At 41.2% G+C, this 21,829-nt stretch overlaps 1 protein-coding gene across 1 annotated transcript in view; it reads left to right on the forward strand.

The window, feature by feature from the left end:
* The first annotated feature begins 4,170 nt into the window (after positions 1 to 4,170).
* Positions 4,171 to 21,829, forward strand: part of LOC139455158 (uncharacterized) — a 28,790-nt gene continuing 11,131 nt past the window's right edge. Inside the window, exons 1-4 of the mRNA XM_071236710.1 lie at positions 4,171 to 5,337; positions 5,544 to 5,592; positions 8,939 to 9,566; positions 17,716 to 17,767. Of these exons, the coding sequence (XP_071092811.1) occupies positions 4,186 to 5,337; positions 5,544 to 5,592; positions 8,939 to 9,566; positions 17,716 to 17,767 (1,881 nt within the window). The 5' untranslated portion in view covers positions 4,171 to 4,185. The remainder of the gene's footprint in view (positions 5,338 to 5,543; positions 5,593 to 8,938; positions 9,567 to 17,715; positions 17,768 to 21,829) is intronic.

Genomic DNA, 21,829 nt, shown 5'->3' on the forward strand with positions numbered 1-21,829 from the left:
AAACTGTCAAAACTGATTCACTGAATTGAGTAAATAAATTCTATCAAAACTGTTCAACAGATGCTGTGATTCAATTTGTCTTTGCTTTTGCACATTCACTTTCAATATTCCTAATCCTGTACATATCACATATCGGACAATGTATGCTGCACACGATGAAGCTGCTCATTGCCCCATGTTGTCCTGTTCTGAACCGTAGAAGATCGTGGTGCCACCCTCGGGAACAAAGTCACGTGATGTTCAGTTGAAAAGGGAGATAAGTCTGCGGGCTTATTTCTTTGAGGAAGAAAACAGACAAAGACGTTCTTCAACTTGATTTGTCGCTTTGCAATACCCAATGTCTTTTTTCCCGAAGGATTGAAATACAACAAACGCCTATTAAAAAATGCAATCAACTAGACCTATATCCTAACATTAAACATTAAATTGCTATATAGCTAAAGACATGTGTAGATCGATATCAGTGAAAAACCTGATCAAGAAACAGTGAACGGTCTTTGCACCCAGGTATTGAACCCCTTCACAGTTACAAATGAGCATGCATACCCCCTAAGGTAGCTACGACTGTGGGTTAAACCTCGTCGATTGTCCGAGTGAGTTAGTTGGGTCTTGCTTGTCCCTTCAAGGATACCATTACCAGGGCCAAAGTACAAAGTAGTGTAGGTCAATTCAAATCGAAAATAGATACTGCGCATGCCTATAATAGCGTCAACAGGTTTCCTTATCAGTGTAGTTTCTGAGCTAGTTGTGAAAACTGTGATTTTTGCCAAACATCGACAGGTAAGTAATTTCACTGACCTCATCTAATTTCCGGTACACCAACACGTATGTACATCAGGTTATAACACTGTATAGGTACACTAGAGGTAAGACATGTGGCTGTCAAATAGAATTAATAAACAGGTTGCCTTGCGGGGTACACAACAGTATTATTGATCCAGGAAGTCCCACCATACAACAGGATATTTGAGGTGATTATGTGGATATTTGAGCATATTGACATGATATGACGAGCTAATTGAATAGTCCATCATACGTCAACATGTCTAAAGACAGAAGTGTGACTACTGTAGTGCTACAGTTTGTAATTAAAGCAAAGCTTGGTTGAAGTTTATATTGATCAGTAAGTGTGTGGGTCACGCAGTTAGCCATGCAGTAAGCCTTGTAAGCCTTGTGTTTTTGTTCCTTTTCCGTTTCGCTATCCTCGATCCGACTCTGTTGTGAGTGACCTTCCTATCGGTTTTTTTTGCTCCGTATTTGTGGGAGGGGTTGTTTTTAGAAGAATATATCATTTTCCTGACTGTGGCCAACAAATTATTTGTTTCCTGAGTGCCATCAACTAATATATTCTTTTTCACTTTTGACACAAAATGTGTGATGTTGTATTTAATTTTCACAAAACAAAGTATTCATTTTCTTCACCACGGCAAACTATCAATTCATTTTGGACATACGTTTGAACGAAAATCTGTGTGCATGCTAGTTTATATCATATGTATTGCCACATTATTGTAGATACAAATTGTAGTCTGTCTTACAGGTGCCTTTGTACAATAAATTGTTACTCTGTTGCTTACAACAACTTCTTCCAAACAACAATTAAACAAACGGAGGTAAAACGGAACAAAGTGGTTTTTGTGTACATTTATACGATACTTAAATAAAAGAACTGTGAAAATTATATTCACTACAACATGAATTCAAATGTGATATACATCTGTATAAAAACAAAAATAGACACGTCACAGGCCTGCTACCTGCCCCATGACTATAACGACAAGGGAATATCTACTTCCTTGTCCTGAGCCCTTAACTTGCCATCAGAAAGCAAACGGGCCACATACGCATGTTGGGACTACACATTGATTTCGAGACAACGGAAAATACGACACAACCGGGCATTCGACACATCCGAGTTCGACACAGCGGGATTCGACTGTGCATTGACAAGTGTAAATGATCGTTACTACAAAATGAATTCAAATTATTTTAAGATGCTTCAAATATCATACGCATATTGTATCAAAACGAAAATACCCACCCAGTGACAATAATGACTACTTCTGCATTCATGTCAGGGACATATTATTTCGATTTTGATATTGATTAGCCTAAGACACAGATAGGGCTAGTTACTGAGAACTGCATGTCCGTTGGAAAGGAAGTGATTTCTATAATCAGAAAATTCACATTGAATCCATTCTTTAACAGTCCTTTCAAACTCAATTACAATTTATAGCTACGACCATTTACTACTGAATGCAATATCTCATCCTTTTTGTTGATCTTTTTTTTTAATTATATCCAATAGGAGTGGTAAGTGTTATACATTGATCATTGAACATGTCTGATATTGTAGCCGGTGCAGAGTGACCTACTTTCAATACGTGTATATCTCTATGTCTATGCCGTTGCAACAGATTGTTTTCCGCACTGCGTGTATCTAGGTTAATACTATTGACTGACAGTGTTGTGAAGGAATTGTCCTCGGTTACATGGAGTCCCGGTGCAGGCTAACAGGGTCACTGTGTTTCAAGCAAGAGCCTTTCTTATCTCTCGGGTTGGGCAAGCTGACCTTGATGGAATTCTATCTCTCCGGTATCTACGGGTGTAAGGCTGACTGAAGGAGTAATGGGTGTAGTAAAGCGATCACCGCAAGGTCGTCCTGTGTATGTAATTGTTTAGGGCTTCTGGGTGTAGTGCTTCTCAGGGATGTTTAAACCTTAGTGTGAAGTATTCATGTAGACGCTCAGAATTACATTTTCTCTGGATGCTACACAGAACGTAGGAAGAATGTGAACTATAAAACTTCATGTGGTCAAACTTAGAATAGTACACTCACCATGTAATTTGATCATGAATAGGGCTCCATCCTAACGTGGAATGACTTGTATTAATAATATTAACAAGTAGAGTGGTTTAATAATGAGTATAGCCCAGTCAGGATTTGGAATGACAATGACAATTGCAGATGTCAGAACGAAGGTACTTTAATCAGCTGAATATTTCAATGTAAATGTGTGCACTTCATAGTAATACATGCTTACCTATAGAATTTTCATACCTGACATAATTTTTGTGTGCGTTTAAGTTAACTTTATGGCATATGACTAGCCGACTGTTAAGTCAAGGTCCCCATGACAGAAGTTTATGACCAGAAGAACATTTTATGCCAGGATACTTCTGGACATACATGATTTCATGGACAAGGGTCTTGTTAAATAGGCTTTGTTTGACGTTGATGAGAGGTCAAGGTTACTAAAGTTTAAAAAGGCAATCGTTACATATAATGAGCTAGGTTTCCATAAAATATACCAATAAAACGAACATATGATTATGTGCATTACATCATTTCAAACCTCCTTTGAGTGCGGCGTTAATCAACAGACAATGACTCAATTCGTCATATCAAAAGAGCGTGTTGCTCCCACTCTGTTTGAAAACACTGCAGGGAGAATAAACCACTAGGGACACAGTGTTTTACTGTGCGATAAACAACGACCACGAGTCGTTTATTTCTTACCTGAGATATCAACATTTTGCACAGCCTCTTTAAGGATCTTAATACAATGTACATTCGCTCAATTCGTTTACCCGTATGTAAATAATGATGAATCCCTGAATACACTCCGAAATCGGCAATGCCGGACAAGTCTATTTTATTAACAGAGGTATTTTCACAAGTTTTACGTCTTTTATGTGTACCTTTTCTCCAAATACTGATTGTCATATCTCTCCCACGTTTTGAAGCGACCGTTCGGCCATTGCGTAATCTGCTACATCTATTGGGAACAACTCACAAAACACTTCCCTCTAATAAATATCGTCGTCGAATTTACGACCTCATCAAGATGCGAGCGCATGTTTGAATCTCCAGAAATGACGTCATGGTAGAACGATTTATCGTGTAGCTAGCTTATATTTTATAATATGAAAATAAATCCTAAATCAATAGCATATTATATTCTATTATGCATTGGGAGAGTCGTGGTAATAAGCAACATTTAAAATCAATAAAACAACGAGCTCATAATTTAATGCTACTTGCAGTTTTGAGTGGTGTACATACAATGCAAGTATGGATGTGTCTCATACGACTTTGTACCAATTGTGTCGAGACACAAAGACGATTACACAAGGAATCCGAAAATGCTTCAGATGTTTAAAATTTATTTCCAGATAACCATGTCGGACTATGTATCGGCGTCCGCCATCAAGGACCTCCTCACCGAGTGCCCAATATGTACAGAACACTTTGATGAGGTCAGACGGATACCTCGTCGTATGCCCTGCTGTGTACAGTCAATATGTCAGGCTTGTCTAGAGACGTACAGCAAAGGACTCCGAACTTTAACATGTCCAATGTGTCGACACCAACATAACCTGCCAGGTGGTGTGAAGTCTCTGCCCAAAGAGCCTATCATCCTAAGAATCCTGGATCATCTGAAGATTGTGAAAGGGCTCCATCTGCCATGTACAGATTGTCCTGATGGTAACCCTGCCATGTCCAGATGTGATGACTGTGGCGTCTTCCTGTGCCAAGAATGTCTAAATGCTCACAAAAGAGTTCAGTCGATGAGAGATCACCAAACTGTCAGTTTTAAGGAAATGAAAGAACAACCAGGTAAAAGTTTCAATCGTCTCCATAAGTGTGCACAACATCACCAACCTCTACAGTTCTACTGCTACACTTGTGAAAAGATCGTCTGTGTGTCCTGCACTGTAGTAGAACACAAAGAAGGGAAGGGGCACAATGTCGTGTCCGTGGATGAAGCACACGAAGAAAAGGCAAAGTCCATTGACGATACCTTAGTCAAGCTGAGGCAGAAGGCAGAGAGACTTGAGGAAATAAAACAAGGTCTCAAGGAAAGACATTCAAACATACAGGTGTCAAAACAGGCTGCCATGGTTGACATCAACAAAGCCTTTGACAAATTGATTAATGAAATACAGCAGAGGAGAGCCATTCTGTTGTCAGATGTTGAAAAGAGATCCAGCAAGATTCTGAAGCTGACACAGGAGGAACTGGATTCCACCAGTAATATTCTAGCAAAAGTGACATCATCTACCGAGTACACACGACAGATGCGGATTAAAGCTGACAAGATAGAGGATCTACAAATGATGGGGTCTTCAGTTACCACCTTGAGCGCCATGTTGGAGATGTCGCCAAAGGCGTCACTTGGAAGAGCTGGTGTCAGCTTTGCTTCAACTTGCTTCAGTAAAATTTCCCCCTTGTTGAAGATGGCTGGCCTCGTCAAATCAGTTTTCTTTTCACCAAGTAGAGATGATGACCTGAACGATGCAATTACTTTTGAACACGACCAAGTGCCACAAGGTAATCATTCTGTACTTTAATTAAATTCAAGTATTTTCAAGACACTTCCTTTATTTTGATATTTTTGTGCATTTTGTTTCATAACAGTGCAGACGTCTGACGTCTGACGGTTATAAACTATCCCAATATAACTGTGAACCACATGGTAATAATGGCACGTCATGTCTATTGATACTGATGTCACCCTAACACATTTGTGTCCACTGCTGCATATATGACCGGGCAGCCGTTGGGAGTAAAAGGATCGCTCGCATGTGAGTTCACCCTCAGGTTGCTTTATTGATGTGGAGAGCATCACGAAGTGCAGTACAACTGTTCACTGCAATGAAGTTTTCTCCTCACTAATTTAAGTTACTTGAATAGTTACTGTAATATCAAATGAGTCTGTATAAAGATGTTTCTTTCGAAAACCTGTCACAATTTTACAACATTGAATGGTGTCTTCAAAAAGTCATGGTACACTGAAGTTGTAAATAAAAGCGATTAGGCCATTTCCATCTGCATAAGAAACATCTGCTAAAAGCAGATCTGTTATGTGATTCCGACAATATCACAACCATGTGTTTATGAATCACTATTTTTACCTGTCGATTCCCAAATTGAAACAGTGTGTTAACCCAGAAATATGTATTTAAAAGAACTCAGTGTCAAACCAACAAATGGTATACAATCAACAAATGTATTACAACATTGACTAGGTTTACAAATCAATACAAATTACTTCATAGTAATGTCAATGACAGTACACAATATGGTGGTCGTACCATATTCAATGACAGTATATAAAATGATGACAGAGGTAAGTATCAAATACAAAAATACAGTGGTGATAGCAAAGGTAAGTGATAATCAGCCATCGGCGACAGTGGTCAAGCTTCTGGGATGGCCTAGGCAGGGAATCCGGGGTGATGAGTGATCTTCACACGAAAGCTGGACTTGATGTAATGAAATGTGTGAGATACTAGAGGCACGCTCTTCCCCTCATTTCCCGTCTGACTAGCTACTCGAAATTTCCACACAGTGTCATCACAACATAGAATATTCTACATGTTTCTATTACACTTTATCACAATCCTTGGTTTACGGCAGTTTACACATCACACTAGCATCAAAATATAATAACTTTCTCACTATTGCTTACATTAAATAGTACAATTATTAGGTTTTCTTCAACAGTTCAATAGTCTGAAGCCCTAAAGAACCTTAATACATGTACAAAATACAGTCCATTGAGTCTTCTTCTCTTCTGTTGACCAGCCAGATCTGTTTGATAACATTGTATGGTAATTGGTTATCTGTCCCTTGGAGAGTCTTTCTGCAACTGCTTCACGTCCCTTTGGATGGTTGATCTGCCATAGACTGCTTGTGAATCAAAGGCGTGTCCCAGTGTCCTCAGACCTAAGTTGGAGACATAGTGAGAAGCTTCTTAATTAGCACTTCCTATGCAGAATCTCCGCACCAACCTCTTGCTGCATAAAGTCCCCTGGCAAATCCGTAAAGGCTGCAATTTCTCCTTGCTGTACTCGCTCCAACCATTCTTCCAGAGATTCATCCGAGGCCTGATGAAAGACTGCAGTAGATCATCTTCCAAACCGCCTTTCGTGTTTCCTTATCGTTTCATGGAAGCTGATGTGCTCATCCTTCTCTAGAAACAAGGGGAAGAAGTCAGCTGCATCACCCATCACCCAGCATATCCTCATTCTATTGCTGGGAATGGTTGAAGCAGTGAAATTTCACGGAAAACAAGTGTTGCAAATCATTCGCCTGTGCCTTTTGGATCCTCATAAAGATATACGATTTACTCACGCAATGGTTGAAATCCCCGAAAAATTGTCCGAAATGCAGACAGGATGTGTATAATCCACCTGTGTTTGATAGAGCACTGATCCATAAGGCTTCGTCAATAATAGTCTTTGTACCCCAGAGACCCACTAGCGCATTGACAGGCATTAGAGGCATGACCATCACCTTCGACATTCCAAGGGTAATCCTCTTTGGTATTATCATTCTATTGGTGCCCATGGGTATGTGAGCGACATGGTGTTGCCATTATCATAGGATCTGGATTCCATATGGACAGAAGAAGGTTCTCCACAACAGACCCAATGCTAGAAATTTTATTATCCTCCAGCAGTTCATCTCCAGACACGAGGCTGTGATCCTTTTCTGATGAGTGAGTTTGATTTTATGCCGCTTTTAGCAATATTCCAGCAATAACACGGCTGTGGGACACAAGAAGTGGGCTTCACACACTGTACCCATGTCTGGAATCGAACGCTTTAACCACTTTTTCTGATGACAAATACATATACCTTGATGCAAAGGTCTCCTGGGTGGATGAATTTACACGTTTACCATACCCCTGTGCAGAGTTACCATGAATTGGCTGAGAGACGGCCAGCTCCAGGATTTTTAGGGCTACTTGTTTCCAGGTTGGCTTACCCCAGAGAAAACTGCCATTTCCTTGCTGAAATCCTGAGGTGAGGTTATGTGAGATGGGGTTTAACGTCGCGACCAAGATTATTGCACCTATTTGTCGACATGCATGGGCGTGTGCGTGCGTGCGTGCGTGCGTGCGTGCGTGCGTGCGTGCGTGCGTGTGTGTGGCTGATTGTTCTACTCCGGACGGTTATATTGTTCTAACCAACTCAGATACCATGCCGCAGTTTAACATGAACACCCAAATCAGATGCAGTACACCGGATCCGAGCTGACCGCTCCTTGTTTTAGCCCCATAATGCAGAGCACCAGGTAGGATAACAACAAGTACCATCTTTTAACGTCTTTTGGTATGATGCAGCCCAGCTGGGGGTAGCTCTTGTGGTAATAGAATGGCGGGGTATCGTGTATAGGTCGCCCAACATGGCCACAACAGAAATTGATATACATGACATTTATCGTTATTACACCTTCACTATCATTTCATCAGTTCCCTTATTTTATGTTGGTAGAATATTTCCTTAGAAATCGCACTTAGAAATGTACAATTTCCATATGATAAAACATGTTGTGGAAACCAATATATCTGGAAAGGGTAGATTAGTGTCTCGCATGCGAAACGAAATGAACAGGTGGCAGTCGTCTAAGACGCCTTTGCAGAGTTGCGTCCCTTGTGTACACTACATACATCCCTGAGACCTACATACCTACTAGAATACTGTTACAAGCGTAATAAAAAACAAAATCACTCACTGACTCATTTCATTACAAAGCATATGTTTCTAGTAATCGGAATGTGTAGTATGTTCCGACTTCACATTCAAAACTAATTACTACACCCCTGCTGAAGTCAGTCTATCTGATACTAAATGTTGCCCTTCTTGCAAGAAGAATTTCGCTTTATTAAACTAATATTTGTTTCTGATTTACCGACATGTTATACTTTAATCCTTATAGTTTTATCCTTAATATTCATGAAAACCATAGCAATATTTATATTACACTTTCATTCCACACTAAGCTGACACGCCGTGATATGACTGGACTACTGTTAAAACGGTGGTGTTAAACCCAATTCACACACTAATATAACATTTTGTATAGTTGTTTCTATATACGGAAACGCATTCACCTGATACGAAATATGTGTCTTCTCCCCAGATGCGGATCTGGAATGGGACTCCAGTATTGCAGGTGACGCACTGACGGTTTCTGGGCCAGTTGTCACCAATGGCAAACAAGAACACCTTCCACCAAGGACAGGATGCCGACTACTTTCACATCGCACTGTCCTGACATCAACACCTCTGGTCATCAGGCCAGGACAGACCATCATGTACGGCATGGAGGTCACATACTCTGTCATAACACCAGAGGATACCAATAAAGTTATCTTCGAAGCAGCTTTGACTGACAGCCCTGTTGATGCTAACAAGCAGCAGACAAATGGATTGAGTGTATTGTTTGTAACATGCGAGAATCATAATGGAATATGTCTAAAGGTGTACTGCAAGGGACAACGTCTGACTGATGACAACCTTACGCTGAACGAGAGTGGTACAACTTACAGCCTGGATTTGGGATTCGTTCTTGAAGAGGAAACACATACAGCCCATGTCCTGGACCTTAGTCAACAGAAACTTGTCACATCTGTAACTCCCTTCCTGTTTGATAAACCTCTCTGGGTCATGATTCATTTAGCATATTATCCTAACACCCACTTAACCTGTGAATTATCATCACTGAAAGGAAGAAACATGCATGACGCAATCGAACGCTTGATCCACGAGTAACTGGAAAAAGAGCGGATTGACGATGCCAAGCAGATGATGCAGACAGAGAAATAACACTTCGTCTTTAATGTGACCATTGTATGCCAATAAAGCCATTATGAATTGTTAGATAGGCATTACATGTACTTGACAAAGTAGACACAATTTATGAATAACAACTTCTTTAATACTGTAAAGGCGACGTTTCGGTATAGTACCTTGCTTGACAACGGTATAAGGATTTATACCTTTACAGTATTAAAGAAAGAGTTATCCATAATTTATGTCTACTTTGTAAGCCATAATGGTGTCCACGTAAGCAAGGTTGTATATATAGCTGTACATTCATGCAAATCACTGTCATGAGTCCGGTAAGTTCATGCACAAACTTGGGCAACAAGAAAATGATCAATCATTTCATCATTGATGTGGCCATTATAGGCCCAGGAAACGAGTAAATATGAAACGTCACAACTTCTGACACGGTTTCAGTTGTCAGTGAATAGCGGTACGTTAGCGCCTTTGTGTGTTCATATTTGATGTTGAACACTTATTGTCTTTTTATGGGATTCCAGGTTAGATTCGGTTTCTAGCAACCTATGCTGGTCGTAAGAAGCGACTTAATGGATCAGGTTGTCAGGCTCGGTGACTTGGTTGATGGCATGTCACGTACCCCGCCGCCGTGGAATGTTGCTCATAATATCAACCACTGGGCTGTATGGTCCACACTCGATTATATACCAGGAATATTGCTGAGTGCAGCGTTAAACAACTAACACACAAGTTTTGGGAGTTCACAAATGTTCAACCCATGTTGTTTTTTTCATAGTGTTGACTGCTTGTGAAGTAATTCCATTGTAAGTTTTACTGTGTCCATCTTGCAGCAGGTGAAACTGATATCGTTATGTATATTCTATATGAATGAGGCCAGCACAGTGTACAGCATTCGTTGTGTATTCTTACATGGTTAGTGTCACATGATCTGTTGTTGTTTGGTAATGCTTTCCGTTTCAGTTGCGACGTAATTTATATAGGTGTTATTCTGTCACACGTATCTGGCTATGATAATTTTGGACAAATACAAGATCTGCCAATGTGTTCAAAGTTTTCTTTTGGTATTAATCGACATGTTGTATACATTCAGACTCTTTATGAAAAGTATTAAGTATAATTTTAAGGCGCCACATATTCCACCATTTCTATTTTTTTTAAAATGCTACAATAATGAGGGCGATATTTCGGGCGAGATAATTTCTGAAGATATTGTACGTACGCTTCGATGACGATTGAAGCAATACAAAACTTGAACTGTACAACATTTGTCGCTATTTCTACATGTGTGGTAGTTTCATCACATGTATTATTCTTTTTGTTGACATACATTCTTTTAACGTTTACAGTAGATATAGATAGGTCATCAATTTTAATAGTGTGATCATAGAAGTTTTGTCAGTTATTTCACGGTGTTTTGACGCGGTGTTGATGTGTTTGTCTGCCTTTTCAAGACAGCACACAGGGCTTGAATCCTCGAAGAAATGTCGGCTTGTTTTTTGTTTTATTTTGGAAGGTCTTTGACCCGGCGTTGCTGTGCATCATTTTTTTTAAATATAGTTTTAAATGCCTCTCTTCCAGGTTTTTCTTCGTTGCTTTGGTTTCACTGACATTTGTTTAGTTTAGTTTTAAACATATTTTATTCTCATGAAAAGGATTGGGAACAAGATATCATAACTTAGAACGTCCTCTCCTATAGATTTACATGTATGCTTATTTACAATTAATAAATTAAATGACAGAAAGGAAAGAAAAGAAATAGAGAAACGTATGTATATTCACATTGCTCACTCAAACCTTTTGGTTTACTTTATATGTGTATGTACATTCCTAAATATGTTTTCGTTCACATAATAAGGTAAAATTGCATTGCCAACTAGCATCAGGTCAATATTTACATCACAAGCATCTTTCACAATTAACAATAGTGAGTGCATCAATTCGTTTCTATCTGATTTAAATAAAGGACATTCAATGAAAAAAGTATATGAATTTCCACAGGGGCTGCCACATCGGCAATTTGGATCCTCGTTTAAACCTTTTCTGAATAAGACACTTTTTTAATTCACTATCATCACCTGGATTTGTTCTAAAAGGCAGTTCCAGGGTAAACCCTGATGCTTTGTATACACACTGGTAAAATGCTGAAAGTGCAATTATCCATGCAGGACGTTTATAAGTTCACAATGTTTTGCGTTTCCATGGTAGCAAATCGGATTCATGTGGAACTGAAGGTTTGATTTATTTCCGGTATATAACCCATAGGCTGTTAAATATTTATTGTGCCATTTTGTATGCACATTCAACAAGTGATCAACTTGTTCTTAAGTTTATTATTTTGGTGTGTTTTCTTTCACTTCTGCAGATGTAGATAGATGATATCATGGAATGTTCAAAGAAATCATAACTATGTTGAGCTTTTGTCAATGAAACACCTAGCCAGTATAGGTTGGTTGTTCAAAGATTTCTCCAAAAGGAAAGGATTTTGTTGATTGTATGTATGAGCATCTATTTGCTTAGTTGAATTTATATTTTGAAAAGAAAAGTACATAAAATAAACAACCAATGTACATCCATACTATCATCTTTTATTATAGTCAATATATCTATGCTTATCAATTGTGTGAAATAAAATATTAAATGTTGGTTTTTAGTTTTGTGTTATTTCGGCTCGTGGAAAGTTTGAAATAGATTGTGTGACATTAATTACTGTAAATAGCACAACCTTGATTGCATTGTCGTTGAGTCAGTGAGTAGTCTTACAATAAGTTTAGAAATACTATAACAGAATATTGTAATACACACACTCACTCACTCACTCACTCACTCACTCACTCACTCACTCGACCCCTGAGGTTCTTCAGCAACCCATGCTTGCCGTAAGAGGCGACTCACGGGACCAGGTGGTCAGGCTCGCTGACTTGGTTGATGCATGTCATCGTGTCCCAACTACGTGGATCAATGCTCATGATGTTAGTCACTGGATTGTCTGTCCAGATTCGATTATTTACGAACCCTCAACATATAGATGGAATGTTGCTGAGTTCTCACTCGATCACTCACTCTCACTCACTCACTCACTCACTCACTCACTCACTCACTCACTCACTCACTCTACCTGTAAGTGAAAAACAACAGACAGACACTTGTCGTTTTGTACTCTCCGTGTTTATGCAGGTAGACTAGGGCCCTGGAAATGTTCCATTACAAAAATGAAAAATACAGCTTGTTGAAATATTAACATATTGTCATTGAAACGAAAGGTTCCTTCTGAAACGAGCATCATTGAGTGTCGTGTATCTTGCTATACCTTACTTTGAGTAGAGTGTGTCAAGTTATAGCACTCATTGCGTGTCGTCTATCTTGCTATACCTTACTTTGAGTAAAGTGATTCATGTTATACCACACTATGGAGCGTAATGTATCATGTTAAACCACAAATTGAGTGTCGCGTATCTTGCTACACCTTACTTTGAATAGTGTGCTTCATGTTATACCACACTATGGAGAGTTAAATATCATGTTAAACCACAAATTCAGCGTCGCGTATCTTGCTACACCTTACTTTGAGAAGAGTGTGTCAATTTATAGCACCCATTGCGTGTCGTCTATCTTGCTGTACCTTACTTTGAGTAGCGTTTATCGTGTTATTCCATAATATGGAGGGTAATATATCATGTACTACACGATGAGTATCACCTATCATATCAAACCACACAGAGATTTAACATATCAAGTTATACCATACTATTGAGTGACATTTCGCATAATACACCATACAAGAGGCTGTCATCCCCCTTCTGGTAGCAGGATTCAGGGGTCTATTTTGAGGATATCCGGGACTCAGCAGTGTAGTACGCGGGACATGTTACGTATTTGGTACGCAGATTCAACATTTTTAAATCAATAATGGACGGCGCAAACATTTCCTTTACATACACGTTTATATAAATAGAATTGAGGGGGGGGGGGGGGGGGGGGGGGGGGGGTATTTTTCGAGTAGGTTAACATGAAATGGGACTTTTCTCAATGTTTTTGAGATTTGTTTGTTTTTTATGAGTATTTAGGATTCGGGGTGAGCAATTGAGACTCGAGTGAAAAATAGATGGCATTGGGGATATAGGGGAGGAGGGGGTTGGCACCCTCAAACAACGGTACTTTTTACAAACAAGTAATGTATCATGAGGACGGATTCAACAAAACAGTCTAAAACTGTCAAAACCGATTCACCGAATTTAATAAATAAATTCTATCAAACTGTTCAACAGATGCAAAGAGATTCGACAATGACTTTGCTGTGATTCAAATTGTCTTTGGTTTTGCACATTCAGTTTCAATATTCCTAATCCTGTACATCACACATCGGACAATGTATGCTGCACACGATGAAGCTGCTCATCGCCCCATGTTGTCCTGTTCTGAACCGTAGAAGATCGTGGTGCCACCCTCGGGAACAAAGTCACGTGATGTTCAGTCGAAAAGGGAGATAAGTCTGCGGGCTTATTTTCTGTGGGGAAGAAAACAGACAAAGACGTTCTACAAATTGATTTGTCACTTTGAAATACCCAATCTCTTTTTTCCCGAAGGGTTGAAATACGACAAACGCCTCTTAACAAATGCAATCAATCTCATTAAAATCAAATTTGAGGACATCCAATTACTGGTCACGTCAGAACGACCTTTCGTGAACTGAAGTGACAAACAAGAAGTCGACATCAGCCAATTAGAAAGCAGCTTTCTCTATCTTTACGGCACTCGTTTCAACCTGGCTATTTTCCTTTCAGACTACGCTTGAAAAATATGTTGACACAGTTCTCGATTAAAATTTGGAAAACTGAACAAAGGAACATTCTGGAATGTCTAATATATTGTTGGGATTGTATGGTAGTGTTTCCCACATACTGTGCAATGCCTCCTCCGTTCAAATGTTTATCCAACGGAAGCGAGAGATAGACGATAATTTTGACAGAATCAGTCGTAAGGGCCGTAACTGTCATTCGGAATACCCCGTGTTAACGTTTTCGAGGTTGCATGATCAGAAAACACATTCCGACTGTCACTTTCATGATCATTCATGACCAACTCGTGTTATTCCGGGACAAGCCGAATAGTGACTCGTGCCCCTCTCATGGCCATTTTTTTCGACCGGGTTACGTCTTAGCGCAAACGGGCATGCCTAAAACAATTGTCAACTCCTTTTGTAATGGTTCACACATATTTCCCCATATATTATATATATTTCAGATGCAATTTAAAGCACATCGGGACGTGCGGAATTATACAGTGTGATTGAACACACGTAACTGTGTCTTGGGTATATTTTTAGATGCAGGACATATATAAAATCAAAAATTATTTCTGAGGGATTCTTTGATGAAGAACTTGAAATCATACGCGCATTCTGGTTGGTTTGTCGTATTTTTGCACATAACATTAATCGATAGGGGGACGAGTCTTCTTGCAGGTTACGGAAAGGGGCGAGTGGGGACGAATGTTTTATGATCTGGTAAGCGACGCTCTGATTGGTCGGATGAATGGGCGTTCTGACATGACCCGTAATTGGATGTCCTCAGATCTTTGTTTAGCGATAGCAAGAACTAAGATATGATTTTAATGAGATTGAAATGCAATCAACTAGACCTATTTGCTATCCCGAAAGGCCTCATCAAATTGTTCTTTCCTTTGTTAGAATTGCCGTCGCAGCGAGGCACTGTAGCTCACTTGATTGTCATACAATATTTGCAACATTACAGATCATACATCACAGATATGTGAAAGAAAATATAAAAAATATAAAGCAAAAATAGACCCGTTGACCACTTAATTGATAATTACAAACGGTTCTATAGTCACATATGAACTGAATGAACCCTTGATTACTTTGTAGCTAATTTACTTTCATGAAAACCAGAAATAATACAAATTTGCCAAATTGCTGTCTTACCAATGGCACCAATACATCCACGATCCAATAAATGATAAGGTACGCTTCCGTAACGAACCCTATCCTTTTCAATGCATAAGTCCAATGTGTTGTCATGGAAATCGGAGAAAACATTAAATTGCTATATAGCTAAAGACACCAGTTCATGTGTAGATTGATACCAGTGAAAAACCTGATCAAGAAATATTAAACTGTCTTTGCGTTATGCTCCATTAAATGGAAACCAAATTTCAATAAATTTCCCCTAAATATCTATGACCAATGGTTAGCATTATTACGCCCCGTAGGTGTGCCCCGGGAACAAAAGGTGACGGAAGGAAGGACGGACAGTACCCGTCCAATATCCCCTTCCCATTTCGTGGCAAGGGATAATAACAGGTGTTACTTTTATGATGAGGCTTCGCTCGTCACGCCGAAGACCCGCGTTCGATTCCCGACATGGGTACAATGTGTGAAGCCCATTTCTGGTATCCCCCGTCGTGATATTGCTGGAATATTGCTAAAAGCGGCGTAAAACCAAACTCACTCACTCACTCACTCACTTTATGATGAGGCTGATATGAGTTTGGATGTTTAATATAGGGAGAGTTGACTTCATCACCGTGAAACTAGTCTGCGTCAAAACCCTCCTACTGTTTTCTTCTGTACCTAGCTAGAGTAAGCGTGGGGAATTCATTTGTGTCTTTCTGTATCTCCAAACAGCAACCTGGTCCAAAGCTTATATAGCCAAGGTCACTGACAGGGGTTAAGTCATATATTAAAACAACAGTAATTAATGAGGATTGATATACCGTAAACTACGTTTATAACGAACACACTTAAAACGAACAGACGGATATAACGAACTGTCCATTTGCTGTATATATACTGTATATGTGCCTTTAACGAACTACGGTTATTACGAACTAAATTGAGTGGTCTATTTAAGTTCGTTGTAACCGTAGTTTACTGTAGTTGCACTGCTTGTTCAGGGTGTCTTCACAGAAAATGTACAAACGGGATTCGTATCTTTTAACTTATGGCAATTAAAGGTTTCAGAGAGTCATAATCAATGTTATGGATACATGGCAATGTAATGTCATGTTCATTCAGACCAATGATGTCCTCCTGAATTGGTCGCCACGTTACGCGCACGTGAGACTACAGAATGGGTGGTGCTGAACGTATTTAAAGGAGTAGATATGTGGACTTTCTCAACAGATGGTATCCGGTATGACAGACCCAGACTACATTCGTGACCAAGTCGTGTTATTCCGGGACAAGCCTAATTTCCATTTGTTTGTTGTTTAACGCCGCAATATTCCAGCTATATGACGGCGGTCTGTCTATAATCGAGTCTGGACTAGGCAGTCAAGTGATTGACATCATGAGCATCGATCCAAGCAATTGGGATATGATGACATGCATCCACCAAGTCAGCGAGACTTACCATCCCGTTAGTCGACTCATACGACAAGGATAGTCGCCTCTTACGACGCTCCGCTTTTAAACTTCATGAAATCATTGATGCAGCTAATACAGTGACACGTTGGTGTCAGACGGTCAAAATGTAGTACGTAGTCACGACCTGCAGCGAACGCAGCCTGAGAATCGAACCTGTATCCTTAGCGTGACCGGTGTGGTATTGTCGTACTTTCATTAATGACTTCTTATTTTCAAAATACTTCAACTAAGTGGGATCTATAATTATAGATGAATGAGTACAGTGATAATCTCATTCACAGTTACAAATAAGTATACATACCCCCTAAGGTAGCTTTGACTGTGGGTTAAAGCTCGTCGATTGTCTGAGTGAGTCTTGCTTGACAACGGTATAAGGATCTATACGTCACTTTTTACAGTAATAAAGACGTTGTTATCCATAAAGTGTGTCTACTTTGTCATCCGTCAATTTCTCAGTCAATGCCTATCAAACAATTCAGTAGTTCAAATGGTCATAATGTCGTATTCTCATGCTTTGGTACATTTTGACATTTTTGGTTTGTTTTTTGTAAGGGCGTTTTGTTAGTTTTGTATAAAGTAGTGTAGGTCAATTCAAATCGAAAATAGATACTGCGCATTTCCTGTGATAAGGGCGTTTTGTTAGTTTTGTGTAAAGTAGTGGAGGTCAATTCAAATCGAAAATAGATACTGCGCATGCCTATAATAGCGTGAACAGGTTTCCTTGTCAGTGCAGTTCCTGGGCTAGGTGTGAAAACTGTGACTTTCGTCAAACATCGACAGGTAAGTAATTTCACTGACCTCATCTAATGTCCAGTACACCGACACGTATGTACATCAGGTAATAACACTGTATAGGTACTCTACAGGTGGGATATGTGGCTGCCAAACAGAATTTATACACAGGTGGCCAAGCGGGTTACACAACAGTATTGTTGATCAAGGAAGTCCAACCATACAGGAGGATATTTGAGGTGATTATGTGGATATTAGAGCATATTGACATGATATGAAGACGTAAATAAAAAGTCCATCATATGCCAACATGTCTAAAGACAGAAGTGTGACGACGGCAGTGCGGTAGCTTGTATTTAATGCATAGCCTGGTTGTAGTTCATGTCGATCAGTCTTGAAGCTGGGTCACCCAGTAAGCCTTGTTGTTTTTTTGTGTGACCAAGCATCCACCTTTTCCGTTTCGCAATCCTCGATCCGACTCTGTTGTAACCATCCTAGGGGAGCTTCCATTTGCTCTGTATTTGTGGGAGGGGTTGTTTTTAGAAGAATATATCATTTTTCTGACTGTTGCCAACAAAGTATTTGTTTACTGAGCACCATCAACTAATCTATTCTTTTTCTCTTTTGACACAAAATGCGTATTTATTTTTCACAAAAGAAACTATTTATTTTCTTAACCACTGCCAGCAAACTATTCATTTTGGGCATACGTTTGAACGAACTATTTGTTATTCTGCAAAAAGAATTACTCTTTTCAATGTAATAAATTCTGAATACAAGACTGTGTATTCGGATACACAGATGCTTGGCCCTTATTCTAAATCCATAACCCAACCATGGCAAAGCTAAAGCAAAACTTATGCATGACATGTTAAACACAAGAGCAGACTACATACTCAAATAGTTCCTCTGCCTATTCGTTACTCATTGATGTGCCTCCTTCAGTAGTGTCTTCGTTAATAATTATCTGCTGTTAGTTGTAACTTATATATCATCATCAATATGTTTACTAGCTCTCTCTCACTCTCTCTCTCTTTATCCCGCGATATGCCAAGGAGAGGCACGGGCCACCGAGCCGTTGGTGCCCGTGCCTGTAATAAAACAGAAGATGAGATTGGGTTATATGGCCGAGGGTGTGCAGGTACTAGTGGGCTACTTAGCTGCTAATTGTATATACCAAAAATGCTACCGTTGCCATGGCCACGCGCGTGGCCGACGGCGATTGCAGCTAGCGCTGCTGGCCCGAGACTGCTACCGCTGTCCGGCCCCCACGGTAGCATATTTAAACGCTACCATTGCTTGGCAACTCCCACGTTGCCAAAAGCAGCTCCACGCTGCTGGCCTAAGTCAGACTGCCGCTGCCCGGCCCCAGGTAGCCGGCCAAAGCAGATCCCACTGCCCGGCCCCATTTGCAAAACCATTGTGCGGCTCCCGCCGCGGACCCAACTGTCAGCTACCGCTTGACAAGACGACTTCCGCCGCCGGGCCCATATACGTGGCAACTGTTTGCCCCAACGTATGTTATTCTACGATTCCCCGGCCGAAAAGTCGGGAAAGACAAGGTTCCCACTGAGAAGCAGGTAACCCCGGAAAGGTTCCCGCTGAAAAGCAGGTAGCCTTAAGCACGAGTATTAATTTGGAAGCAAGTTAATTTGTTACTAGCAGTGTAGCCCACAAGAACTCCGCCACAAAGCACCAGAGTGCTACCCCACACCCACGGCCACGCGATACGCGGAGATAGCATTGTTGCCCGGCTTGCTTATGTACTGAAAGGAAACACTAACCTGTGGAGATAATATCCTTACTGGCGCAAAACGAGCGCCAGGGCATGCAATAAATTGTCCGTAAACACACACAGTCCTTTGTCACTGAGGTGGACGCCCTCCCAGGCGTACCATGTCTTGTCAGATGCCAGGATCTGGGGATGTGGCACTGTTGTACCGCCGAGCTCTTTGACTCGGTTGGTCAGTCGGCGGTTGATATTCTTCCGCATCCCCTCGATCTTTCGTGGATCCCTGGCATCGTGCCAGTAGCGCCTGGGCAGCATTGAGGATACGATGATCTTGGTGTCAGGAAGCTGGAGTTGTATCCAAAGGATTGATGCCACCATGTCAAGGTAGAGTTGGCTGCCTTTGACCGAGCACAGGTCGTTGGAGCCCAGGTGAATGATGAGGGCTCTGGGGCTGCGCCGTGTCGCCTTGACCTGTGCATCCAGAATGGTGTCCAGCTCCTTCCACCTCATCCCCCCTCGTGCCAGCCATAGCATCATCGGTTGGTTCGGGCTGGTGCCCTTCAGGAGCAAGTACTGCCGTGCCCTGGCCATGTAGCTGGATCCCACCATCCAAACTGTAAACAATAAGAAGTGTAGTAAGTACCATGAAAGACTATTTGATTTAATTGTGCAACATTGAATTTGTTGGTAAGCGTATGTAAGCATTGTAGCTATCTGATTTCCACCTGCCGTATTGTTGTATGAGGTGTTCAGGCACCCCGTTCATGGCTGCTGATGTGGCTGCCCCAATGCGGAAGGAATGCGAAGAATAGCAGGCCGTGTTTATGTTGCTGTGTGCTAAGGCCTTTTTTAGGAGTGCCTGGAATTGATACCTTGTAACGGGGGAATGGTCAAAGTGGACGAATGCATGTTGTGGGCCGGAGGGGCGCGCCTCCAGGTAGTGCTTGATGGCGACTACCGGACATAGCGGATTACCTGGTATAGGTGACATTGTAACTGTTGTCCCCATCCTGTACTGATCAGACTTTGAGTGTGGTAAATGGATTGAAAGCTGCTGGGGGTTGCCCGAGAAGCTTAAATTCTGGATGGCGCAACCTGTTTTTGAGGGTCCAGTTTGGACGAGTTCGCTAACCCTAAAGAAACCGAAGAATGCTGTGCAGTAGACTGCCTTGAACAGCCTGGCTTCATATGCTGATGAGCATACGTGAGGCAGATTGTTGGTTACTACCTGCAGCAGATCTGCAGTGATCGGTTTTCTGGTGTCTGGTCGGCCTGCTGATTTGTGTACGCCGGTTACAATCTTGCCTACCAGGAAATGGTTTGTACAGTCGGTGAGCCCGTGGAATTTGTGGTGTGAAGACAGCGCTGCAATGTAAGTCTTGACTGTTAGGGGAGTGGTGAGTGACTGACAGATAAGCAATAAAGTTTACGACCTGATCCAGCGGGACTGGCCACACCTCTTGTAGCTGGTGTGCGGACCGGAACTGGTGCAAGGCATTGATGCCTGTTTGGTAAGTGGCCCATGTATTAGTAGACAGAGATTGTTGTAGGAGTCTGCCGGCTTCCTGCCTCAGATCAGCCATATGTTGCACGGGATAGGTGTGGGGTTCTGGTCCGCGGCTGGTGCTGCCTCTCGGAAGCGTTTGAGCTGAAACCTCGAGAGAGCATCGGCAATAGTGTTAGCAGTGGAACATACATACTTTGCCTTAAACATAATATTATATCGGAGACACTGCAGGATTAGGCGACGGAGTAGGCTCATCACTCTGGTGGCCTTGGTTGACTGCTTGTTGATTATTGTTACGACGGCTTGGTTGTCGCAGTAAAAGAGGACCTTTTTGTTTGCGAGTTGCTTGCCCCAGATTTGGATGGCCAGTGTGATGGGGAACAGCTCCAGGAGCGTCAAGTCCCGTGTAGTTCCATCCGTCACCCACTGGGGTGGCCATGCGCCGTTAAACCATTTGCCCTGCATGTAGGCCCCAAAGCCGGCGCCACCCGCTGCGTCTGAAAACAGCTGGAGGAAATCGCTGTCCACCCATAGTTGGTCCTGAAACACTGAAATGCCGTTATAACTCGTAAGAAATGTTAACCACATTTGTAGGTCTTCCTTGACCCAGCTGGTAATCCTAATGTGGTGAAATGGTTGCTTACCTTTGCTAAGCAGATCGATTAGCCTGCGGCTGAATGCCCTTGCCATTGGTATAGCCCTGCACATAAAGTTAAGCTTGCCTATGAGGGACTGAAGGGCCCTTTTTGTGACCTTGATGTTACCTGTTGACAGGATGTCTTGGATTTCCCTTGTTGCCTCCTTGATCTTGGGCTCTGGGATTCTGATCTGTATTGCAATGGTGTCGATTTCCAGCCCTAGGAATGTCAGT

Source organism: Haliotis cracherodii, unplaced genomic scaffold (genome assembly GCF_022045235.1).
Source record: "Haliotis cracherodii isolate W230 unplaced genomic scaffold, xgHalCrac1.p SCAF_11, whole genome shotgun sequence".
Taxonomy (NCBI): Eukaryota; Metazoa; Mollusca; class Gastropoda; order Lepetellida; family Haliotidae; genus Haliotis; species Haliotis cracherodii.